Consider the following 27,532-nt stretch of genomic DNA (forward strand, 5'->3'; position numbering starts at 1 on the left):
TATGAGTCAGTCAATCCTACCCTTTCTATGTGTGCACCCAAAAGAGAGAATTTGAGGGGGAGATGGCTGCTGGAAAGCAAGGGGGAAATAACCCATTCTTTGTGAAATTAGCAATTGTTGGAAAGGAAACTGGGTTTAAAGTGCAGTTTTGGATTTTGGATTTTATTTGTCACCTTTGCCTTACAATCAAGTTTTTGGAAAAGTTACTTAGCTTTCAGTTCACCGATTTACCTTCTCTGAAGTGGAAATAGGATAGCCAAATCCACCACAGCAGTCTCTAATAAACTCTACAATGGCAATCCTGTCCTCCACCCCCACTCTTTCTCCAAAGGTAGTTAGAGGGCTTGAGTTCTCTGCCCTCCTGAGGGCTTTGCTTGGCAAAAGCCAAATGTCATTCAAGGGAAAAGTGGGAAGCAATTATGTGCCAGTTCACAAGCTCTGCTCCCAGAAGAAAAGCTTCTCAAGAAGCCAAAGGCGGTCCTGTGCTCTGCTTCCTCTCCACACACTTTGCAGGCAACCGGTCCAGACACACTGAAGTAATTAGCATTGGAAGAACAAAAGGTAAAGTTACTCATCAAGGGAACCTTACTGCTGGGCTGGGGGGGGGGAGAGAGAAAGGCAGCTGGAAGAGCTATAGCACAACTGGGGCTGGGCAGGTGGCTTCTTGGCTTGGCTGCCAGCCCAATATTCTTGGCTGCATCACAACTCTCTTTTGTGTTGTTGGAAGCCTCTGGCAATTGCAGCAAGATGCTCGCCTGCCATTGGGCCTGCTGGAAGAGCTTTGAAAAATACCAGCCAAAGTGGGGAAAGAAGAGAGAGAAAAAGTATGTGAGAAACAGCAGCTCAAATGGTGCTGCCAGAGGGGGCAACAAGAGAGAAAGGACACTATTTAAGGAACCTCCTAGCTAGTGGGGAGAGACTGTAGAGCCCTGCAGTCATTGGGTGCAATTCATTCACAAGAGAAGTCATAAAGCCATCTCAGAAGAAGCTATTGCCAAGAAAGCTCCACAATCAATGCAAAGAGATGTGTTGCAACAATTTTCTCCAAAAATGTTGCCTCCTTCCTAGGGCTGAGAGAGAGGAACTGATCCCAGGGTCACCCAAACATTTGCCAAAAATGTGATTACAATTCAAGTCTCCTGGTTTCTAGTCTGGTGCCTTAACCACTACATCAAACTGGATCTCTAGGCCACTGAGTTTAAAATAAACTTTGAGAGCAAAAAAGCTTGTTCCAGTCTTTGCTCTGATAGTAAAACACTTTAGTTTTAAATGGAGGGGGGATGTTAAAAGATACTTTTAGTATCTTCTTGGCCTCAGCTAATTTGTATAATGGTGTGTCCACTGTGAAGCAAAGGAAAGAAAGATGGAAGGAAGGAAGGAAGGAAGGAAGGAAGGAAGGAAGGAAGGAAAAGCTGCCCAGTTAAAGATTAGAAAAACCAGTGGTTCCTTGATCCTACCAGAAACAGACTGATAAAACAGTATACAGCTATTGCATAACAGCACCCATACCATAGCTTATTATGGCATTTTTCAGTTGTTATGTTATCCATAAAGTTAAATTATCTATTGAGCAATTATTTATTCAGTTCCCAGAAATATATTTATAATAAGTTTTTTATTAGAGAATTCAGCCTTCAATCCCTTGAAAATATGTAAAAAATTGAATTCTGGATGCATTCTACTGTTTGTTTATGCTTCTTACTTTTTATAATATTCTCTTCCAGAAAAGTACACCTTTTTCACTTATCCATCACATATCCATAAGGGGAAAAATCCTTTCTCTTGACAACTTGTCCAAAATTTTATTGAATAATATGTAATATTTGCTCTAGTTTTACTGGAGTTAAATGCCAAAATATAAATCTGCAATTCTTATATAAAGCTGATAGAACAACACCCTAATTTCCAGAATTATTTCCATTTCATCTTGTCCATTTGTTTCCCTAAGTCTATGACCCAAACGGAATCTTATGTCCTTATTATTCAAAATATTTAAATATAAACCAAGATAAATGCAAACCAAAATAATTGACAACTAATTTATGATTCAGTCTCTCTCTTACTATATTGCATATTTTTATTATAAAAATATCTTCTGTAAAAGCTGTGATTTCTTAAAGACTTTAATTGAACATTACTATATTTAATTTAAAGTCCTAGATCAGGGCTTTTCAGCTGGTGGTATGCATACCACCTGTGGTATTTTGCCACGTGGCAGGTGGTATGCGACTGCTAGCCAAGTGTAGCAGGGGAGGGGAATGAGCCGAAGCAATCCAAACCCTCTTATCTTGAGTCTGTCTATGGCTTTTAGAAAGTTTTCTTTGAAGGTAAACAGGTTTAATGTTAAAGCTAAAGCTTTTTGTAATTGCTGGAGCCTTTCAGTCTTGGCTTGCAACATTGTGACACATGACCTGCCTGAGGCAGCTTAAAGGGGAAAAAAAGTGTTTATCTGTTTATTTTGTGAGCCTTTCTTGCTTTGCACTTGATTCCTGTGTCTTTAAGGGTAACGGAAAGGGATGGGTGGGTGCATTTTTACCACACTGTGGAACGAAAGCTAAGAAGGGCCAACCAGCTAGCTCAGGGGCCTACAAACCTAGCAATGATGGCTGAGGAATTCTGGGAGTTGAAGTCCACAAATCTTAAAAATGTCAAGTTTGAAGACCCCTGAGCTAGCTGGTAGTGGTGCATATTAATAAACATGGATAAATTCATCATACATTTGTCAGTGCAAAGGAAAAGTGATTCAGCAAAGGAACAGCTACCGAGGAAATTAAAACTGGTACTTTTTTACTTTTTTCCTACAGTTTGTAACATTTTATTAGATTATAAAATAAAATACAAAAATATAAAAGCAAATAGTAGGACACAGTGGGGAGGAAAAAGGGGGAAAAAGTGAGGCGGGGGAAGAAAAAGAACAGACTTCCTCTGTTGCAGTAGAAGGAAGCATTAACATTGAACCTCAACTTTTTACTTTTCCATAATATTATAAACTAGCCATTTCTATAACAATAAATGAATCTAATCAGTAAAACCCAAAATCCCCCCCTTTTTTTTTAGTCATCAAGTTTTTGACCCCTTGCTAAGCACTGGTGGTACTCAAATATTGTCGTGTCCTAAAAGTCGTACAATCTGTGATAAGGTTGACAAGCCCTGTCCTAGATTGATCATTAAGGATATAAAGGGGAGATAATCTCAGTGTTGCATATCACATTCTTCAAACCTGAAACATAGCTTTTGTGAATGTATTATTTATATTATTTAATTTTATAGGCTTCTTAGCAAGGAAAATGATTTTGACATTTAGATTTATCAAGCTGTTACATGGTTTCTATCTATATCCATTGCCTTGAATCTTCTCATATAAATGGACTATGTCTCAAATGTGCTGCTTGATTGTACAATTTTAGACTTAGAAACTTGCATCCTTCTTGTTTCTCAGGCATTTAAAGACTCAATTAACTCTTACTTTTCTAGTATTGTTGCAAATGACCTTGATTTTTCTTTATCATAGCATCAATAATTTATACTGGAAAAGTTGAAATAAAAATAACATTGAAAGAGTCACCTATTAACTGTTGCAATTCAATCAATTCAGTATTTAAATATTTCTTATTCCAGATATTTTTCTTTTTCTTTCTTCTTTTTTCTCCAAACTGAAATAAAGTTGTTGTTGCTACTGTAATATTTATGCCTAGATATTAAAGGCTTAGGGACGCGGTGGCTCAGTGGGTTAGGACGCTGAGCTTGTCGATCAGAAGGTCGGCAGTTTGGCGGGTCGAATCCCGAGTGCCGCGTAACAGAGTGAGCGCCTGTTACTCGTCCCAGCTTCTGCCCACCTAGCAGTTCGAAAGCACGTAAAAATGCAAGTAGAAAAATAGGGACCACTATGGTGGGAAGGTAACAGCGTTCCGTGCGCCTTTGGCGTCTAGTCATGCCAGCCACATGACCACGGAGACGTCCTCGGACAAACGCTGGCTCTTCGGCTATGAAACGGAGATGAGCACCGGCCCCTAGAGTCGGAAACGACTAGCACGCATGTGCGGGGGAACCTTTACCTTTACCTATTAAAGGCTTTCTATAATTGCAGTATATTTAAAAAGCTATGTATCTCTCCCTGTGTGTTAACTTTAACCTGACATTTCTGCAAAGTCTGCTAACTCCATCCTAAGACATGCTGAATTTCTGGAATTTGAAAAAATAAATATATTGTCTGTGGTGTATTCTTAATAAATGCTATGCAGCTAAATAAATCTTATTTTATATAGCTATTTTGAGGGGGGAGGTGTCAATTGTGACTTGAGATTGCAACATGCTTCAGAAAGCCTATGCTTCTCCAGATTGACTAACAGATAGTGGGGTCAAGGTCTGGTTATATTTCTCAGTTAAAAGAAAACTAAAAATATTTTCTTAGGAAAAGAGATGGTAGCAAATACCGGATGTAAGGCAACTAAATGTTATTCTAGTTGGATAGGTAGATCTAATGATAGTGTCAGCGCTGTGACACTTGAGAAACTATAGCCATTTTACCTTTTGCTTTCCTTGTGCTTTTTCCTGTTATTTGGGATTCTCCGATGGAGAAGGGGGGGATGCTTGAGCGTTTTCTGTTAGCCATAACATTTGCAGCTGGGTGAGGACCAAGGTCAATGTAAAATAAAGTTTTGGTGGGTTGAAAAGTTGGGAGGAGAGCCTGAGTTTTAGAATAATTGGTGAATGTGATTTATGATAGCCTTTCTGGGGTGGGAATTGCAACTTGTTACTCCGTATCGGGGAGGGAACTTTAGTCTTGGGTTCAACTATGTAAGTGCCGGTACTTTGTTTCCTGAATAAAATGTTCTTTGAGGAATAAATTTTTGCCTTGAAGTTCTTTTAAAAGGTTTCATCTATCGGAACCATGACAGATATAATCTAACAGATTTGGGGGGGGAGGTTAATCTGGCTTTAAAGCACAACCTCTGTATTAAAAACTTTGCTTCTCATTCCAGGAAGTGTCATCAGACAATCATTAGAAGTACTGTATAATGTAAGATTATTTCTTCCTTCATAATAAAATGAAAAATTATAGGTACACTTAAAAGTCACACTCCCTATCTGGGAATTCTTCATTATGACCTCTTACTACAGAACCGGTCTTGCCTATTTCAATGCATAAATAATATTTCAGGTCCAGGACATGTTTATGCAATGTTCTTGTTTGCCAGGCCCACAAATTGTGATACCATGAGAGATGAAAAGATCCAACAAGGGAAAGATCATAATTATCCAGGATTCACAATTATGTAGGTACAGTAGCAGCTCTGATGTTATAATTAATTACCTACTCACCAGTGAAATATTTTGGGTGATTTAGACCAAACTGTCTCTTAGTGTTTATACCACGTTGCTCAACATTGAGTGAGTTCAACAGTTGAATTTTTTTTTCTAATATGTCCATTGTCTATTTATCCCCCTGAGCTATATTGGATATGACAAGGACTGTATTCTTATTCAAAAGAATCCCTTGTCAACTCACAATAGAGCAAGAGTTGTAATATAATTGATAGCATCAGTACTTGGCTTTTTTACATTTGTAAAGTTAAATCACTCCACGCAATTTGAAAATTTGAACTATCAAGCTTTCTACTGACTATAAAAGTTAGAATGAATCTGTAATTTTAAATAAACAAATCTTACTGAACTCGATGAAATCTGCATAGGCAGTAAATCCTTCTGAAAGGACAATCTTGGCAAATTTCAAATAAATTTACATGCAGGGCAGGGAATGCAAGGCTCCTTTCTAAATATTTGTTATTTTTTAGAATTGGGTCAAATTTGCAGATGTAGTTGGTTGCTATAGAATAAAGATTGTAAATACTCTTCTACCAACAAGGGGTATGTTTATAGTTTAGCAATGGCTAAAAAAGTTAACAAATCCCTCCCTCTAGTGTTTGAAGAATAATTTCTGTCAAAACCCTGTACATTTTATTCATCAAATTACAAGGGGAGCGCACAGCTTTAGAGTAGGCACGTAAGTTGATTTTGCAGCAGGAAGCCAAAAAAGGACTTAATGCTCACTCACATCACTTTGTTCTGTAATGGAGGGCATGCAGCCAGCTTGTGTGACAACGTGGAACTTGAGACAGTCTAACAAATACCAGCAGGAATAATTAAACTTCTAGAAAATAAATTAAGAAAGGCCGTGAAGGAATGGAATAGAACAGAAAAGGAAGTTAGGGAAAGGATTGGTGGGAACTTCTAAAACAGGGTGGTAATAATTTAGGGCTTAGAGTTGTACTCTGTGTGCTGTGCAGCACTCCCAGAAGAAAATGGGCAAGCTCAAAACCAAACAACAGTTGGTTAGTAATGGATTGATTACAGGCCATCAAGTTGTTGACAATTCTTAGCAACAATATAGATTTTCTCCATGGCGATCTATCCCTAATCTGTTGTTTCAAGTCACTCAATGGTGCTCTCATTACCACTGCAACTGAGTCCACCCACCCTGCTTCTGGTCATCTTCTTCTCTTTGCTTCCACCTTTCCCAGCATTGGAGCTTTTTCCAGTCTTTGCCTGATGTGTCCAAAAGTGTCTGGATTGCAATGGATTAAATATCTGAATAAATATTTATATTGACTCTTCCAAAAGATCCTGAAGGAGGACATAAAAGCCTCTGCTGACAGAATAGTTACTGTCAGGTATGTATGTATGCAAGCATATGTATATATGTGTATACATAATGCACAACATGGCCTATATTATCCAAGAATGGAAGATGTACTGTTCAGAAATACACATACTAGATTTTGGGAGGGGCATTTAAAAGGCAAGAGAGATCCGATTTAAAATTCGTGCTATCCTATTTCTTGTATTTATCGCTTTTTTAACATAGCGCCAAATATTATATTTTTCACTAACAAACGAAGACAGTTCTGCCATCCATATTAAAGCTGGGGGAAAAGCTTTTTAAAGAAGAGAATATACCATGCATATCTGCTGACCCAATTAGATGACAATTGTAAAAAGGTTATTTTATTTGACATGCGTATGATGTTCAGAATGTCAGCATGAAGATAAGTCCATACGTTCCCTTCCTTTTTCTCCTACCATTACAGGATCACTGAAAGAGACAGAAGTGATCAGTGCCTTTCCATGTTGTAGAGAGGTAGGTTATTGGCTGTTGCTGTTGCCATGTGGGGTCTTTCATAATCAGCACTGTCCCTCTTTGGGTTAGCAAGTCCAGGTGGGAGCCTGCTGGTAGTTGTCAAAGGTGGGGTTTTTTTTCAAAAGGCAACTGGACTGTTTTTTCCTTGAGGAAGGAAAAAACAGTCCAGTTTTTGCTAGTGGCTGGTTCATCTGTGGCACTGGTGATTTGTACTACTGTTAAGATTTTTTAGTCAGTAGATGTGGATCATGTCCTTGCCAAGTGCTATCCAGCTTTTCATGTTCTTGACCTGCTGGTTTGCTACACATGGTCTGCTACAGATAGTCCTCATTTTACAAACTGTCATTTTATAACCATTTGAAGCTATAATGGCCTAGAAAGGGTACGAAGGCCTCCTGTCTAGGAATCTGCTTGATGGGTGTAAGCTGAAGCCAATCATACCCAATACTGGGGTGCTACTACAGGATTTGTAATCAACAGTCTTCCCACTATAACCATAGTGTTGCAATTCTTTTTCAGTGAGGCTGATTTTGTTCCCACTGAAATTTGCTTTATCTGAAATACAAAGAATATTTTAAAATATGTATTTTAGGTTTTCTGCCCAAACACAAGAATATTTTGAGTTTGCCTGCCCATCGGCAATTGCTTCTTACTCATTCCTTCCTTTTCTAAGCTGATAGAAAAGGTCATGGTTTGAAAGTTCTTATCTCCCTTGGGAAGAATACAGAAATATTTTGGTTTCCTCTAAATCATGCCGAAGGCCACATCCCCTTGAATTAATCTGATGGGGAAAGCATATCCCAGTTGGACATGAAGTGAGCAAGGCTAAGGCCAAGGATAAATGGATTAGGTCACCACTCCCTTTCCTGAGTGCTTACATGGCATTCTTCAAATTAGTAGGGGTGGAAACCATCTAAAAGTAGGCCATCCTGTTTTTATATAACTCTATATGATTCATTCACTTCACAAATCAGCTATCCCATCATATATGCAAGCCAAGAGTTCATAACTGCTTTTAATAAATAATTTAATCAGAGAAATACAGTGAAACAAGGTAGAGAGGCTTTCCAGTATTGTCAAAAGCAACCCATGGTTGTGGGTCAGGGCTGAGTACATCAAAAAGAGAAGCCCCTCCTGTCACATTCATGTTCTGGGTACAAAGCTCATGAGATAACCTAGTCTTTGCAGCTATAGAGACCAGAAGATGACTCTTAAGATAAACACAAAAGATGAGTGGTGACAGATTGCAGCTAGAAACTGATGTAACTGAATATTCCTACAACCAAAACAAAGATCATCTCAGCTTGTGAACTCCATGTGCATTCTAGAATGGTACATTCCAGGCCCAGGATTGCTGCTTTATGAGAAACAAGCTTTGAAAAGAGCTGAACGTGAGAGATACAGGAATATGAAGTTCAGACTGACTTGAAAAATTGCAAGTTGGAGAATTTCTCTGGTAGTAACTGAGAAATCTTTCTCCAAAAATTAAGTTCAGTATTTTTAAGAAGCTATGGGAATCTGCAAGCATCAGGAATTCTCAGCTCTGGCCTGCTGAAGGAGCAAAAACTCCAAAGTCAAATAGCTTTCGCTGCAAACGTAAAACACTTAAAATAGAACCAATAGAATTGTCTACTGATAACTGCGGCATGAGTGAGTTTGGGCATATATATAGTAGTAGTAGTAGCAGCACATAAGCTGATTCAGAATTTATGGATGCCTGTAAAGACTCTTAAGGTTTGTAAAGGAACTGTAGATTTTCTGGTAAAGAGATCTAACTTCTTCAAAGTCTCTCAAGTCATAGAATCTTTCCTTGTAAATAAAGAGTGGGGAGGGGAGAGAAGGTTTCCATATTAGGGATTACTTATGCTTTAGCAGCTCTCCAATTCAGTCAATAACTTCTGCATTTCTAGAAAAACTATAGAGCTTGAATGTTTTAAAAAAGTTTTTATGAACACACCCGACTTGTTATGGATACTTTAACTTTAATATAAGTTAAAGAATTAAGATGATCCAGCATCCTCCAATTTTTAGGTAAAGAGTTTGTGGGGATATTGGTGGTCAAAAGATAGGTCTTTAACCACAAATTATTACTTTCCCTCCCCTGATCCTTTGCATAGGGAGGTGCCAGATAACTAATTCCCATTCCTTGACCAATCTTTGCATAAATTAAATATTCAATAGATACCAGCTTCCATTACAGAATAACCCATGGGGTTGGTTTGTGCCTCCATCCACATCCAAGCACTGAGACAAGGATGCAAACTCCAAGTCTCAGGTAGGCTTAATAAGCACCAGAACTGTCTTGCCCTGTTCACAAGGCAGGCTGCCCCTTCAAGCTTCCCTCGCAAGGGTCTCCTCTTCTGCTACTGCCGAACCGGTCTCTGCCTCAGCACTCTCAGGGAGAGCGTCTCCGCCCACAACAGCAGTTCGTTGATCCGGGCTAGGCCCAGCCCAGCAACCTTGGCACCGTTTACTTCAAGTATCTCATCCCCAACTTCTAGGAGTCCAGCATAGAGTTTAGCTGTACTGGTGTCTGCCATCTCCTGGACGTAGATACCTGTTAAGGAAACCAAATAACATAAAACTGCATTTAGTGTTATGATAGCCTTGTATTGAAATGTTGCAACCATGGAATGGGGAAAGTGTTCCTCCTGCAAAATCAGAAAAGAGTTCGAGGGAAAACTGAGAGACAGATAAAACACTTCTTCACTGAACCTAACCTTATCAGACCTTTATTAATCATTTAGAACTTGTTATAGAAAATCAGTTTTCCCTGCTTCGCGTGAATCTGCTTTTATGCAACTGAGCATTTTCATTCAAGAATCTGCTGGATTTCTTTGCAACAAGAAATTGCAAAAAAAAAAACACCTGCCACTAGGTTTGTTTCAGCATAATCAACTTGCACCAAAACTCTGGAAGCGTGCCAAAAGTTTTTGCCATCAAAACCATTTCTGCCTTCATGCATTTACTGTTGTACTGTGCAATTACTACCACTGTTTCTACTGCCATGATGCATTCCAACCCATGCATTAGAAATTCATCAATTAGAAAAACTGTGTTTTCACCATACACTAGAAAACATGTTGGAGTGATGTATTGCTTAAGAACAGGCCTCTAAATGTGCCTTATTAGCACATTTGGGTTAAAAAAAATTAATCCTATATCCTGCAATTAGCCATTTTTATCCACTGGTTCAATGTCTCACCTTATGTAAGGTTTTTGAGGACTATAACCCCAGTTTAAAACAAGGGGAACCTGTATATTATGCTAGTTCTGACCAAACTGTGTTTTGTCATGCAGTTGCCACATTAAAGCTGTTCTTAAAGCGCAAAATTTCAAATCCCATTCATGCTAAAAGGTCAAGTGATGCACACTAACCTTAATGCTATGGATTCTACATCGCAGTATAAATGTCAGCCAAAACTGGGGTTATTTATTTTAAAAAATTATATTGCTGCCTACTTGCACATGGCCACTCAAACACCATATAAAAAGAATAAAAATAACAAGAATAAAAATAATGAAACAATAACCCACTCACCCCCATCCCAGCAACAACGCACATTCATACCAGCCGTTTAGTGGGCTCCATCCTGCTCTGGGTTCCCCAGGCCCACTGGCAGAACCACGTCTTCAGTGCCTTCCTAAAGAGTGCCAGAGTGGGGGCCAGCCTAATCTCGGGGGGGGGGGATGATGTTCCAGAGAGAGGGAGCCACCACGGAGAAGGTCCTTCTTCTGGGTCCCACCAGATGCATCTCCTTAGGGCAGGGGTAGGCAACCTCGGCTCTTTTCTGACTCATGGACTTCAACTCCCAGAATTCCTGAGACAGCATAGCTGACTCAGGAATTCTGGGAGTTGAAGTCCATGAGTCCCAGAAAAGAGCCGAGGTTGCCTACCCCTGCCTTAGGGGAAAGGACCCGCAACATTCCTTGCCTCCATGCTCTAATGGGTCAGGTAGATGTGACCGGCAAGAGAGGGTCCCTCAGATATCCTGGTCTCAAGCCATGAAGGCCTTCAAAGTTGACAGCCAGCATCTTGAATTTCACCCAGAAGCAAATCAGCAACCAATACAGCTCCCGCAGGAGAGGTGACACATGTACACACTGAGGTCTGCACAAAACCATGCAGGCTGCATTTTGCGCCAAATGGAGCTTTTGGATGCTCTCCAGGGGCAGCGCCATGTAGAGCGCATTGCAATAGTCAAGACGGGAGGTGACTAGGGCATGAATGATCGTGAGTAGGGAAAGGATATAACTGTCGCACAATCTGCAGTTGTGCAAAGGCCTTCCTGGCCACAATTGCCACCTGCTCTTTGAGCAGGTGTCACAAGTCCAGGAGAACCCCCAGATTACACACAGGATCTGTTTGGGGAAGTGCCACCCCATCCACTTGGTCTTGCCAGAGTCCAGTTTCAATCCATTGCTGGAAAACTGTACACTTTATTCAGAAATATGTTTTATTTTAATTCAAGGTGCCCAGCCTTCAATTTGGATTAAAATTCCTAGAAATCTGGAGGTTCCTATTAACAAGATGGGCAGCAATACACACCTTTTAAATAAATGAAAAAATACTTCTGCAATGATGAGCCCTTTTTTAATAAGGCAGGATTTTCAATTATAAATTAGAACATCCAAAATGTTTATAACCCTAGATCCCCAAATAGAGCAGAACATAAAGAAATTATGTTTTGCTCTCTTAACACGGATGTTGCCAAGCTATTAAAATGAGTTTCACATTTGTCAGGACATCAATACACAACTTATATTTTTGTTTGTGCTGGAAGCCATTTTATAGGTAGTTACTGGCAATTTATAAATGAGGACTGAAGTGTACTAGCACAAGCAAACGGGGAAAAATCCATCCAGAGAAGCAGCACAATGACTAAGAAAAAATAGTCTAAATCCATTTGTTAAATGTAGTTATTAGTTATTCAAGGCTTCCTGGGAAGGGATAGCTCAGAAGAAGAAATTGTTTAATAGAAATATATTCCAATTTATTTTGAAATATTTTTAGGGTGGAGGTGTATTCTTGGAACCAGAGTGCTTAAAGCCAGGACAAACATTTGTCAACTCAGTCGCAAAGATTGCAACATTCCCAGGAGCTTGCCTGGGGCAAAAAAATCCCTAAGAACACACGTTCCAAATTATTCCCGCCATTTGACCTACTTTAGATAGTCTTTCTCTTAAGAAAAAAAAAACAGAAAACATTAAAACAGTGAGATCCTACCAAATATTTGGTTGTGTTTCAGAGCCTACTTTTAACTAGTGCTGTAGAGCAGGATATCAAAGTAGATTTGTAGCCTAGTGAGAAGCACATATGTGGCTGAATATTTCAAATCTATTTCTTCAGAAACAAAAAAATAACAGGGAAATGATTTCAGTGAAGAAAGCAATAACACGTGTGCACCAAACAGTATAACTCAGTGGTTCTTAACCTGTGGTTGGCGGATCCCTGGTCGTTATGGGGGGTCCACGAAGGCTTGAAGAAATGTTATGATTTAAATCTTGAATTAAGTCTTGGAGGTACGTGGCCGTGGTACGTGGCCACAAAAGGTATTTAAAGGGAGTCCACGGTGACAAAAAGGTTGCGAATCACTGGTATAACTGATACAGGCAACTCTGGTTTTGAATGACAGGGCTGCTTTTACCTTCCATTTGTGTAGCATTCCTATTTTTTGGTATAGCTGCATGGTTTCCTGGATATACATGTGGTTTGTCAATTTCAATACTACACCAAATCATAAATAGCAAGGATTGCAAGGGTTCATGCAGCCATGGCAGTGCAGATGATGCTACATTAAAAAATGATATGCTTTTGAGAGGATGCTTTTTGGTGTTCTGGATTTTTTTAAAAAAAAATGAATTAGGTTTGCTGTGCGTTGTGGCACAACTGTTTTATTTGAAAGAGCAACATCACTGTGTTTTGCTGCTGTAACTCAGACAAGTTATCTAAGGATAATCTTGGCATTACAAAAACAGTGCTTGGGTACATATATCTTGTGGCTAATTTGTGATTAGGAAGTTACCATCCTTGGCTTTCAGGGCAAAGCAATTGTAAAAGAAGCAACGCTATCATAATTGGCATAAGACCTAGCTGCAGAAGTCCATGTGCAAAATAAAATAAAAAATAACTTCCAGGTCCAGAAAAATGTTTTAGGTCTAAGTTAACTTAAAATGTACAAATCAACAAAGAGACTAGATCAGACATGTCAAACACAAGGCCCGGGGGCCGGATGCGGCCCGCGAAGTGGTTTCATGTGGCCCGCGAAGCCATCCTGGAAACAGTGAGGGAACGGCCCCCACTGCCTTGGCCCTGGCCCAGAGACCCTCCTTCTGCCAAAGACCCTCAGATCTGTCCCATTCCTGCCCAGGCCCCCATAGGCACCCTTGATGCGAACGATGTAGAGCTGGCCACGCCCACCCAGTAGGCCATACGCACTCTAGCCACGCCCACCCAGTAGGCCACGCCCACCCCAGCCATACCCACCTGCCCCCCTGAGGGCAACCGTAATGCTGATGCGGCCCTCAGTGAAATTGAGTTTGACACCCCTGGACTAGATTGAAACTGGTTATTTAAGAATGCCTCTGAGGAATGCCCCTTCCTGTTTTTCTATCTGTAATATGAAAATGAAGAAGACAAGACAGAAGGGGGAAAAAGGTCTATCACAAGGAGGAGCGTCTTTGCTGCTCGGCATACTAAGCAAATCTCCCTCTGGAAGATGTTATAGGGAGCAGGGAATGATATATATAAGACCTGCTTTAGCAACTGAGCTTCCAGAGACTATCAACAGTCCTTGTAGACCGGTTCTTTGGCCTGTAGTTGTGATAAGACGTAGAATTCCTATTTCAAAGTCTTATATTCAGGAAGTGGTAGACATTCTGATAAAGAAAAATAGGCAATTCTTACTCTGTGGGGTCATGGCATGTTCACAAATGTCATGAGAATATGCAAGAGAAGAGGAATTAAAGTCATGGAGACGAATTTCAGGAAGGTTATATAATTCCAAGAATGCACTCTCATACGCACACTGGCATTTATGATTTAGGAATCACAGCCTCTCTGAACCTGTCAGGGTATGTACAAAGAACATTTTGTGATATTATTACAGCCCTACTGTTTCTCTGTTGCATCCCGTGCCCACCATAGGCTTTCCATTCTCTCAGATCAGTGGTGGCAAACCTATGGCACACGTGCCAAAGACGGCACTTGGAGCCCTCTCTGTGGGTACGTGCGCCGCTGCTGCCAGCAGCTTGTGCAGGTCCATTAGGCCGCCGCCCGGAGTGGCAGCTCCACCCAGCACAAAGGAGGTGAAGCGGCCAGCTAGCAAGCTGGAGTAGATGTGGTAGAGCACACCCACACCCAGCAAGCCAAAGGCCACTCCGAGCAGGGAAAGCCAGATCCCATTGGTGCCGTGACCCCCCCAGTCCAGCTAGGATTGTGTGCCTCCCCCCATTTATGCTGGGCCTCCTGCCCACCGCCCCACCCTCCAGAGACCCTCTGGATCTCCCCCAACCCTGCCCGGCCCCCACAGGCATCTCCCCATGAGCAACATTGAGGTGGCCTTGCACACCCCAGCCATGCCCACCCAGTCTGCCGTGACAACCGCAGCCATGCCAACCCAGTGGGTCATGCTCCCATGCCCCCCCTGAGGGCACCACAATGCTTATGCGACCCTGGCACTTTGCGATAAATGGATTTTTGGGTTGTGGTTTGGGTACTCGGTCTATAAAAGGTTCGCCATCACTGTCTCAGATCATGACTTTGATTTGCATGTCTGCATGGGTGTAATACCATTGCTTTATCTTTTACAGCAAGGGGTTCTAAAATAGGAATAGATAATGCCTGATAAATCTACGGTATCTATTCCCAATCTTTCTTTTATCTTTTGTAGTACCTCCACACGAACCTTCCCTGCATGAGTTGCACTTCCTATTTGTATAATTGGACAAAATCATGCCCTAGTACTTTTTTATATGACTTTAAAAATAAAAAAGGAAGAATGTATATTTAATACAGTAAACATACATAGCGGATCTACCAATATTGTGCTAACATGCTTTTATGATAGTTAAAATACAATATGTTTTCAGGAATGAAGTATGTTATAAGTGACCTGCAATTATAATTTCATTCCTAATTAACTGTAGATCATCAAAAATATCAAGGACAATAAATACTAAAGTGGAAGAATAAGAGTTCCCTTCTATCACCCAAACCAGCTGAAGTCCTAATACAGATGAAGTGTTACATATCCTGCTCCCTTTCCTTTATCTGGAAAGCTACAGTGGATAGAGACAAAATATTTTGACTATTCATGGATTCTTTATACTAAAAATATATAAAGCTGGTTTTTTAAGTTTGCAAAGTTAAGTCTGTTTTTGTTTCTCAACTGAAAGATTAAGGGTACAAATTGTAAAATAAAACAAATGTAAGCCAGCATCCTTCCCCACCCCAGCAAAGAAAAAAAAGTGTACAATTTAAAAAACTATAGAGATACTCCAACACCATAATTTTAAAAAGTAAGCCAGGGGTCTACCTGTTCAAGGTTTCAGGCCATTGGTTACCAAACTGATACCTGTATCAGGACGACCATTCCCTGAGGAAACACGAAACCCAAAGTTGCCTTGTTGGGAACGCTGCAATTCTAACTGACTAGTTCCATCTGGAAAAACTGCTACCACCCGTCCAACGGTTCTCGCCAAGTTAGGGGACCCAATGTCCTCCACGCTGAGGGATCTTCCAGGCTGAGTCCTTGTTTTCCTAAGAATGCGGAAAATATTGTCATACTCAGACAAATATATAATCTGAAGTCAAAGAACAGGGTGGTGGTTGTTTCACTTATCATCTAATCTAACTTCTTTATAACATCTTGGTTTTAAATGAAAGCAGATTTACAGCTCACGTGATGATGGGAACTCTGAAAAAGTGAAGCTGACACTTACAGCATAAGGTAGTTTGGAAACTATCTTGTTTGTCCTTGGAGACCAAGTCTATGCATGATGTCCCATGTGTGCAAGGAAAATTTCTACAAAGGAAATATGCTAAGTTTACAGCATTATTCATTAGTAACTTTTCAACTCTGCAAATATACTTTTTGCTGTCCTACGTTTAAAATTCTGACCACATCATCCACCTATATCAGGGCATTTTTTGTAATTGCTTGAAGTCAATTTTAGAAGCATTTGATTGCAAAAAGCAAAATATGTATGTTATTCTAGCAATTGTGTGTTCTGCTTACGGATGCCTGAGAGTCCATCTTTTTGAATTCCCAATATAATTTGATTTCAGTTGCATAACCATGAATAGCAAGCAAATCAGACTATTTAGCCACCAAACTTCACATTCTCAAATACTCTGATATGTATCTCTAGAATGAGAAAATATATATTAAAACACACCTTTTCAGACATATTTGTATAGATTTGTTCAAAGATACTGTGTGGTCACATTGAATTATGTAGCATTATAAGTTTTCTTCTTCCCAGGAAGTTATCATGAAGCAATCATAATGTCTGATGTGGTTGCTATAATTATGATAGACCAAAATAAACCAATTTTACTCTGTTTATGAAAACTCCAGATAATTTCCTATAAATCAAAATTAGTATTAATAATTCAAGGTTCACTTTGAATTCACAAAGTTACTATTAAATAGATGTAACTCTAAAAGTGAACTTGAACTTGAAAACTAACAGCAACTTCCATAACTTATTTACATCTGTATCAGAAATTAAGCACAGGACCCCACATTCTGTGCATAGAACACTAGACAGTAGATTAGTATTATAGCTGAACCTGGAAAATACAAATGTCCACGTATGGATTAGTTCTGCGTACTAAAATGAAAACAAGATGAAGCTGCCTTTATGACAAATCACATACAACAGAAACATGGAGAGAAAACAGAAGGATGCAACCAGAGTTATCTAACTACAGTATGGATGTATTTAAAAACTCTGCTTTTCTCCTGTGGAACAGCAGTGAGGGACAGGATTGGATCTCGATTCATGTCTACTACAGAAAAGCTAGCCACTCTTCAGGATACTGTGAACTGAATATGCGAAGGTCCTACAGGATCTACAGAAGGAGGTGAGTTGCAGCAATCAGTGTCTAAAAACAGACTGATTATCCACCATCCAACACATAAAAAGAGCCATTTAGGATATGGTCACAACAGTCACCTAAAGTATCCCAATTCTCACCTGTTAGAAGAAGCTTCTTCATCCTTAGGTTCTGCCACCATGTAGACGTTGGACCGATTATTCTTGCCCAAAAAGGAATGCAGATTTTGAATAGAAGAGGCTTTTCTGGGTTGGCTAAAAGGTGACATCTAGTGGGAGGAAATACTGCAAATCAGAATGAGTGTTAAAGAATCAAACTGCAGACAAAGAGGAATAAAGTTTTCTGACTGCAAGCTTGATTTATCTTGATCCTTCTGAAAACCAAAAGAAGTAAAAACAAAAACAAAAAAGAGGGGGGAAGTGCTACTGGATTTGTTTTCATTAAGAAACATATTAAATATGTTTCAAAGACCTAAATTCTAATGTTTCAAGAGCATTGAATTGCCACAACATAATCACATAATTAAATACCATGCACACGGACTTACGAAATTTTTACTTTTGATAAATAGTAGATATTTAGTAGGGGTCAATAACTCAGTGGTTTTTTCCTATTTTGTAATAATTTTATCAAAGATTACATTACGCAGAAAAAGCTAACGCAAAAGTCTAAAATGAGAAAGTAACTTCCTCCTTTGTCCCAGCATGTACAAAAAATTTTAACAACTTATCAAAATCTGTTAAAATAGAACAATATCTTCACTTCATTCTTAATATCAAATGTTTATAACCTCATCATCCATCCTAATCGGCAAATGTCTATTAAGGATTAACAAAAATAATAGCCTATGTATTATAAACTTGATCTAATAAACCCTCTTGAATTTCTTCCTTTAATGGCAGGGGTCCCCAAACTGTGGGCTGCGGCCAGGTACTGGTCCATGGCCTATTGGCCACCAGGCCACGGGAATGGCTGGCAAGTGCGCGCACGTGTCCACACACCCTTCCCACTTGCGCTATTGCTGCAATGCAGGGGCTAGCGGCCCTATTTGTGCATACACATGGACATTAGCGGCCCATTCATGCATATGTGCAGACATTAGCGGCCTGTTTACACGGGCGCGCAGGCGCCAGCGCCACCACCAGCATGACCAGCTGTGGGTGTGCGTGACCCACTTGTGCATGCGTGTGGGCACTAATGCCACCACCATGTGCATGCCCTTTTTGCGCAAGTGTGGCACATGTGCACGCACACACATGCACTTACATTTCCATGCTCCTCCCTTTCCCTCCAGGCTGCCAACTCGGAAAGGTTGGGGAGCTCTGCTTTAAGGTGTATTTCATTTTCTATAATAAAACAATTCTTCCAAACTCATCATTCAAATCCAGAATACACTAAAGGTACCAGATAACCTAACAGTTTTAATCTTACTCAGATAAATTTTAAATAACAGCCAATAAAAATTTTCCCATATAACTTTTAATTATAAACAAAACCTTAAAACATCATTATCCAGTCCTGGCCAGAAAATAAACATCCATTAAAATTTCTAGAAATAGCAACTACCGTATATACTTGAGTATAAGCCGACTCGAGTATAAGCCGAGACCCCCAATTTCACCCCCAAAAACTGGGAAAAGTTGTTGACTCGAGTATAAGCCGATCCGCCGTTCTGCATGCCTCGGAGGCTGGATCCGCGCTCTGCAAGCCTCTGCCGCCAGGCAGGTCTCCGTTTTGTTCTGGGACTAGTTCCCTAGCCTTTTGGAGCTTTTGGTGTTCGCCCATCAGCTGTCTACGGGGAGGCAACAAAGCTGCCTCTCTAGGCTTTGAGAAAAGGCCCCTTGCACAAAAGGCAGCTTCAGGACGAGCTTCCAAAAACCCTTTCTTTCCTTAACGCCCTCCCCACCTTCCCCCAGAAAGCCATATTTCTTTTTTTTTATTGAAAATTTTTATTGAAGTTACAATATTATCCCCTCCCCAACCCACCCCAGAACCCCTCCCCCTCCCCCATATTTCTTCAATAACAAAAACATAAAAAGCTGGTTGGGATGTACTCGCTGATTTCCCCCCCCCCTTTTTTTAGATGCTAAAACTAAACTCTTCCTCTGCCTTCCAACCAATATCCCTTTTTAAAATCTTACCTTGGCTCCAGATGGAAGAGTAGAGGAACTAAGCTAGTAAGGAGAGAATTTTTTTCTGCAACTTTTTACTCCTGAAGTAGTAGTAGTAGTAATAGTAGTAGTAGGAATAATAATAATAAATCCCTAAAAGTTGTGCCAGAAAATGGAGGACGCTGGGTCTTTGCAAGTTTTAGCTGTCTGTCAGACTGCCTGAAAAGGGCGGCCTTCAGGCAGCCAGGCGGACAGCTAAAGCTTGCAAAGACCCAGCGTCCTCCATTTTCTGGCATAACCTTCGGAGATTACTTTAAAAAAAAAAAAACTTCAGAGGAAAAACAGCTGCAGAAACATTTTGTCTCCTTGCAGCCAGGCGGACAGCTAAAGCTTGCAAAGACCTAAAAGTTGTGCCAGAAAATGGAGGACGCTGGGTCTTTGCAAGTTTTAGCTGTCTGTCAGACTGCCTGAAAAGGGCGGCCTTCAGGCAGCCAGGCGGACAGCTAAAGCTTGCAAAGACCCAGCGTCCTCCATTTTCTGGCATAACCTTCGGAGATTACTTTAAAAAAAAAAAAAACTTCAGAGGAAAAACAGCTGCAGAAACATTTTGTCTCCTTGCTGGCTTGGTTCATCTACTCTTCAGCCAGGAGGGAGTCCAAGGCCTAGAGAAGGAGAGCTTTGCAGCATCCCTATGGACAGCTGATGGGCAGACAGCTGATTAGCGGAGAAGGCTCTGAAAGTAGCACCAAAGCCTCGGCCGCGCACAAGTCCTCGGTAAGTTTTTTTGTTGACTGGAGTATAAGCCGAAGTGGAATTTTTCAGCCCAAAAAGTGGGCTGAAAAATTCGGCTTATACTCAAGTATATACGGTAATCTATTTTAATCTTGGTCAAATAAACCAGTTTCATATTATACAACGCCACTAGAACATCCTAGCAAATTACATCAATGTCACCTGGCAAACAACCATATAGTTGTTTGTTCTTCCCTTCTCACTTGCCAACTGAAGAAAAGTATTCCCCACCCCCACCCTGGAAACTCTGCAATTATTATCATTGTTTTGACAAATAGAACTTCAGCAGCACTTTCATAATCCTTAGAGATGGTCTTGTTAAAACATTTCCTATCGGAGTGGATTCTTGCTGTGCCTTGTATTTATTTATGGACAGCTAGACTTGGATAATGGAATGAGCTCGTTTTCTGTAATAGTCCTTTGATTTGGTAGAAAAGTCCCTGGGTTTGAGATTTGAAAAGCAGGAACTACAGAAAAGTAGAGAATCAATATACAGAATGTTTGAATCAGTGAATAACTAGGACCGTTGGACTTCATCACTGTCTCAAAGAACTGGGAGCAGTACAAACTAAGATGGTTTAAGATGGATTTCAATGGTGTCATTATACTGTAAAAAAATGAAATGGATTTCTAGATGCACACTGGGCTTACAGGTGGACTTCAGGATTTAAAATATTTAAACATTCACGATGCTGTTTAATGCAAAATGGATTGAATAACAAAAAATATTTTATTGCTAATAAGTCGTCACTGTAAGGCTAATATTCCTCTGGAAAATAGTTTTAAAACTGTACCATAAAAACTAACCTAGTTTACTGCTACCTTATCTCATAAAACAGGACTGTCACATGAGAAACTGGGATTGTTGTGGAGGACCACCACCGCCAGCACCCTGCCCTCCACTAAAGCCCCCCAGCCCCCTCCACTGATGCTGCCCCACAGCCCACAGCCCCTGCCGCCAATGCACTGCCACTGATGCTGCCCATGCCATGGGCTGGACTGGGGCCACTCATGGGCCAGATGGTGCCTGCAGGCTGTAAATACCCAGGTCTGTCACGCAATAAAAACACAGTTTCAACACTAGCTGTAAAATACCCAGGTTTGTTATACAATCAAATAAAAACACAGTTTCAACTCACCATCTGCAAGGATTGTAAGGAAGATACTTTCTTCATTTTTGGAGAACAAATGGTATCTGGACCAGTTTCCATGTTGGGCTTGGCAGCTCCTGATTCTAGCATAGAAATCTGTTCCATGCTATAACATCGGAATCTGCCCAATTTTTGTCTCGTGCTCTGACTCAGAGTGGTGAAGAATTTTTTAAAACCTGATGTAGAAGAGACTTCTTTCTTGGTGGATTGCTGTTTATTTGGCTGCGGGTAGACTTCTAAGTGTTTGCTGGAAGGCAAAACAAACCAGCCAAGAGAATTACAAATTAAAAAGCAAGAGTGCCTTCAACTTTATTTACAATTTGCAGTGCCCCAATGGACCAGTTTGGTGTAGTGGTTAGAGAGATTTTAAGTTTCTGTCACTTTCTCTCAGCCTTAGGAAGAAGGCAACAGCAAATCACTTCCAAAAATCTTGCCTGACTTGAAGGCACACAAAAACCCAAGGACAATAAATGATAAAAGGGTTTTAAAAGGATTTACAAATATTAAATAAACAATTAATAGACAAAGTAGACATATTTACCTATACTTTCAAATTAACGACATTAATACCCAAGAAACAGAGAAACTACTGTTACTATTATCAATATATTTCACAATTCTAACCTAAAAAACTCCTTTCCCAGCTAATATTAATTTATTTTTATTTTATTTATGCACCACTTTTGCTTTGTTTTTGCTTTAAAAACTAGAGAAATTCTATAAGTGGAGAATTGTAGCTTATTTTTCTGTGAAGTTCATTCTTTGTGTAATTAAGTTTTTCATTTTGCTATAACTAGGATTTTTCCATTTCAAACTGCAAGAATTGCATATATGAGGTATTGAAAAGTGTAAGGGGATTGGTCTCCAATCTTATCAATAGTAAAAGAGAGCAGCTATACTCTACTGTACCTCTGGTAAACATGCTTCATAGAAAGCTATATACTGTGTGGTTATCGTCAAAGAAGAGTAATATATTGGGGTGCTGTCAAAAAAGTGAATACTCAAAAATATATTGCAGCAAGTGGCTTTTGATCAGAATATTGTTTATCAAAATCAGCCTTTTTGACTAGGAATTATGGGAAATGAAATCCAACACAGTTGGTGAACAGTAGGTTGGGAAAGGCTGACGTAAACCATGTAGTATCCTTAATATGTAGGGAACTTCATAGGTCAAGGATAGAGGTATATCCCAAAGAGCTTATAAGCAGCTTGAAAATAGGATCACTGGATCTCTCTGAATATCTGAATCTGCTGATCGCTCTATTTTTGCTTTTTTGCTCTGTATCTGCATAACTGTTTTTGACCTCTGGACCGGTAAGAAGACTTTGTATTTTGGAATACTAACTGGACTGTTATTTTTGTGTATGACCTGGACTGTTCATTTTTGACCGTGCATTTTTGTTCTTACACCACCTCAAAGTAAAATACTTTTTGCTTTTACAACTCAGTGTACTCTTGTGGTTACTGTGTGACTCTTACTGCTCTCAGTACCCTTCCTTGTCTGTGCAACTCTTTGGTAGCACAAGGAGACCTCTGCACAACAATTTCCTAACAGCTTATAAGCAGCTTGAAAATAGGAAGAGAAAGGAAGAAAGAATACAAGGCATTATCAATAAAAATAAATTCATATGCCTCACTCAAAAATTTGAAGGTTGAGAGACAGAGAAAGGGGTTCAACATCAAGCAGGTATTTTGAAAGAGTTTAAGCTTTGAGGCTCTTTTTTAATACAAGCCAACAGAGCAAATGGTACATCATTGTGATCTTTTAGGTAAGAAGGAAAGCCTACGTGGCCCAGGAAAGATAGGCTTTGTGAGCTTCAATGTGCTGTTCTTCCTATTTGCTCCTATTATAGCAATCTTCCATCTTTCTTACAATCCAGTGTCACATGTAGTTCAATGGGAGCTGAAAACTGTGTAGATCCAACTGCTACATTGTTGTTAGTTGCACAACAAATGACTTGCAAATCCAATAAAGAAATAAATGAATAAATAATAAATATAAATATGTTTCTTTACATCACCCTGCCTTGAAATGTGTTTTTTTCTTTACTCTTGGAAACTCAGACTTAATAGTAAAAAGGTAAAGGTAAAGGTTCCCCCGCACATGCGTGCTAGTCGTTTCCGACTCTAGGGGCCGGTGCTTATCTCCGTTTCAAAGCCGAAGAGCCAGCGCTTGTCCGAGGACGTCTCCGTGGTCATGTGGCCGGCATGACTAGACGCCAAAGGCGCACGGAACGCTGTTACCTTCCCACCGTAGTGGTCCCTATTTTTCTACTTGCATTTTTTACGTGCTTTCGAACTGCTAGGTTGGCAGAAGCTGGGACGAGTAACAGGCGCTCACTCTGTTACGCGGCACTCGGGATTCGACCCGCCAAACTGCCGACCTTCTGATCGACAAGCTCAGCGTCTTAACCCACTGAGCCACCGCGTCCCTCAGACTTAATAACTCCCCCTTTATATACATTTTTCAGATCAGGTCTTACAATACTTCCAAAATAGCTGCTTCTATCAAGGCAGGTTACACTATGTCAAGGATGAACAGAGTAACACTGTCCCCAAAGGCAATAGTTAATTTTCTTTGCCTTCTATAAGACTAAATTATAGACATTTAGCCTCCAGAATGACAACACTTAAGAGTCATCACTAGAGTTAAGGGATGCTATTGAGAACCAAACTTCACCCTCTCATTCCTGGTATTAAAGAAATAGCAACTGTTCAACCAAATTGTACAAACAGTGGCCAAAAAGAAGTAAGCCCATTATATTAAATTATGCTTTTTAATTAAAAAAATGGAATGTTGTGCCCTGTGTATACAAAATAATCTCTCTTTCCCTTCCCCCCCCTCAATCATCTCTATTCTCAACCTACTTTTCAGTAAATCTGTCAAGCTTGTGCTGGCTTAGATTAATTTGTTTCTGGCAATGCTGGACAGAATCTCATCAGATCAAATTATTTTATTTATCGGGTTAACTAATAAGAAAGCAGTAGAATCCAAATTAATAACATTGTTGATGTTATTAACGCAGCTACTCGAGTTATCAAAATACATTTTAGATGTACTGAAGAAATCAATAATATGCCATTTTAACATTTTAGATATAATTCCTGGATTAGAAAGAGGCGGCTTAATTTCTGTGAACTGAGATATCTAGCCATAACAAGAACTTTCTGAGGATTTGGGCAGAAAGGGAGAAGTAGGTCAAAGCAGATTTCAGAACTCAGAGGGAGGGGGAAACAGCAGGGAAGGCAACGGGGCTCTAAGCCTGCTGGCAGCATCAACAAGGCAGTACTTGCCTGCTGTGAGAGTGAAAAGCCAAACCCGAAAAAGCAGAAAGCACCCATGGGGAGAACTGCAGCAGACCTCGGTGGAGTTCAGCAGAGGAGAGATTGTATCACAAGAGAGCTGAAAGCAGACACGCGGGAAGTCTTTGTTGCTAACAAACTGAAAGTGCTATTCAGTCTGCACCGCTACATTCCCTGGGAGAAAAAGGGGTCTAAGAAGAGATTGGACATCCATTTGTCCAGAATGGTAGGGTATTCTGCTTGTGCAGGGGGCTGGACTAGAAGACCTCCGAGGTCCCTTCCAACTCTGTTATTCTGTTTTGTTAAAACCAGCACAATGAATTACAGGACAGAACCCGGGAGCCTTATCAGCATAGGAACTTGAGGTCCACTCTTAGTATATCTTTCACAAATAGACCTTCTCCAGGATAATGTTTCCCCAATGTGGCCCTTCAGTGATGCACCCATCACCCCTGTAAATGACTCCGTCTGTCTTGTTGCTGATCACTCTTCCTTTTCTTTCAACTTTTTCTCGTCAGAGAGCCAGGTCTTCGCATAATCATGTGTTGAAAATACGATAAATCGAGCCTGGTCATTTTAATTGATTTAAAATTTATTTATTTAACTGTGATGTCCAGGTACATAGATATCATTTTGGTTGTTTAAACACTGTGTAGTAATTCAGAAATAATTAGATTGGAAGAAACTGACAAATCATTCTCCACCTTACCTATTTCCTAAGGCGGTACAACTACATTTTCCTCTTTACTATTTCCAACTAGGACTAACACTAGGACTAACATTCTAGTGTCCAACTTCAAGTAAGGAAGCTTGCATAATCTGTTGATTTCAGATTGAGCTTTTCCTGCATGACAATATCAGCACCAAGATATCAGAAAATATTTAACATGACTGCACTGTAAACACTGTTAACACTCTGAAAGATCCTCCGTTCTTCTTCAAGAACAATCCAAAGGGCCACCATCTGGCACTATATTACGAGTCACTTTATATTGTCTATCCATGCACTTTTGTTGGAAAAATTACAGGAGTTATTTACCACTGCTTTATCATGTGCAGTGTGTAACAATGCCTTTGCTATTGTCACTAAAGCTGTCATCTGCCTATTCATCTTCTTCCTATTTTACTGCTGCCAATATAGGTCCCTGTTTGCTTTAACTGTAGTGGTTTAAAAGACTTGGATGACCCCGATGGGAGTAATTATTCTTGGCATACATTCCCTGCATTATTTCTTCATCCCTCCTAGGAGCCCCTCCCACCATACGAGACAGTGTAGCAAAACATAGGGAGGTTCAATCAATCCACTCTGCCAATTAACTGAAAATGTACCGGTTCCTTTTGAAGGTAAATGTGTATCCTTCCTGCATGGAAAGTATATCTTTCACAAATAATGTTCAGATGCTGGGTAGTCTTGGAGAAGTACCTCAAATCCTAACTCTACCTTGCAAAATTGTTCCAAGGATTAAAAACTGGGGAAACACAAACTAAAAAGCATTTGGTGAACTTACTAGCCACACCAAATAGAATTACTTTCCTCCTGGCAACCTTTTCCACTTCCAACAAGTTGGTAGTCTGGAGGGCTTTCCTTTACAAAAGGGAGGGAGGGAGATATGAGGATGAGATAAGGAGCAGTAAATTAACTAGCTGCTGTTTATTTTCTTTAGCATGTTTCTTATATTTTTCCTCTGTTTAATTGTGTCTGATTCTTGGAAGACTGCCTGGAGAAGTCCCTCCAGTTTTCTTAGCAAGGTTTTTCAGAAGTGGTTTGCCCTTGTTTTCTTCCTTGGGCTGAGACTGATTCACCTATAATCACCCAGCCAGCTTTGTGTCTAAGGCAGGAGTAGAACTAAACCAGCCTCTTGGCTTCTAGCCCGGTGCCTTAACCACTACAACAAACTGGCTCTTCTTTAGTATATGCCATTGTAAAGAAAGAGCTTGTGGTAGGAACAAAGCAAAAACAGTTTTGCTTAAACTGTGTCTTGGTCATCAAAAACCAGTTTTGGCTAACCTTCATCAGAAGGGATTATTAAGTGGCAGTAATAACCCCTCATTTGCCAGACTTGTGCGAGATGAAGTTCTGTTAACCTAAAGAATATCAAGTTAGGAAGGCTGATGGGAGAGGATCTCTTAGTAGCAGATCATTTGACCACGCTGGCTGAGAAATTCCAACATGTAAAGAGGGATTAATTTGGGAATTAATTAATTTGTTTTAGCTTTAGAAAAATGACATTTGATCTTACAAACAGCCCTGTTCTATGAGATCCCCACTTAACCTTTCTAACAATATATTTCTACTCACCATTGAATAATATTTGCTTGCCCAGGTTTTATCTTCGGCATAGCTGCTACTGGAGCTTCTCTACTGATTGACTGAGTGGAGACGGTGAAGTTGGTCTCTTCAGTTGTCAGGGAGATATTAATAGCAGTGGAACTGATGGCATTGGGAGCAACAGGGGGAACACCACATGTTGAGGATGATGGACCTACTGCAACGATACAGATACGTCCAATTGCTGTTCTTAGAACACCTTTGGGGTGGACTTCCACCTTCAGCTAGTATGACAGGACATAACAAGTAATTGTGGCTTAGCACATAAAATAATGTCTGATATACATCCTTTTATCAAAGAAAATGTTCTTAACATATATCAGATGCCAACCGTGTACAGTGGCACAAAACAAATTGGAAAATCTAGGGAGAGATCTTACATTTACACATACTGTACCTCTTTCCCCCAACCCAAAATGCTAAGAAACAGAGGTTCTTTGAAGATACTGAGAATTTCATTAGATCCTTCTGAATTCTCTACATTCTTTAGGAATGTAGTAATAATTCATCCAATTTGACAATAATATAGGCATGGCATTAAACTGTCACCAAAACTTTCTGGCTTTTTGATTTCCAGGTTGCTCTAGAAAAAAGCTTAAGATGAACTTGTTATATAGAAGGCTAGAAGAAGTAAAAGAAGTTACA

General features: G+C 40.0%; 1 protein-coding gene across 1 annotated transcript in view; it reads right to left on the reverse strand.

The window, feature by feature from the left end:
• Nucleotides 1-8,127: 8,127 nt before the first annotated feature.
• The window catches only part of KIAA1614, a gene marked incomplete at its 5' end in the record, with an annotated part of 54,154 nt that continues 34,749 nt past the window's right edge, over nt 8,128-27,532 (reverse strand). The window contains 5 exons of the mRNA XM_081325525.1: nt 8,128-9,695; nt 15,715-15,899; nt 17,342-17,469; nt 21,244-21,502; nt 26,858-27,044. Of these exons, the coding sequence (XP_081181651.1) occupies nt 9,502-9,695; nt 15,715-15,899; nt 17,342-17,469; nt 21,244-21,502; nt 26,858-27,044 (953 nt within the window). The 3' untranslated portion in view covers nt 8,128-9,501. The remainder of the gene's footprint in view (nt 9,696-15,714; nt 15,900-17,341; nt 17,470-21,243; nt 21,503-26,857; nt 27,045-27,532) is intronic.

The sequence above is a fragment of the Vipera berus genome, assembly GCF_964194415.1.
Source record: "Vipera berus genome assembly, chromosome: 3".
In the NCBI taxonomy this organism is placed as follows: domain Eukaryota; kingdom Metazoa; phylum Chordata; class Lepidosauria; order Squamata; family Viperidae; genus Vipera; species Vipera berus.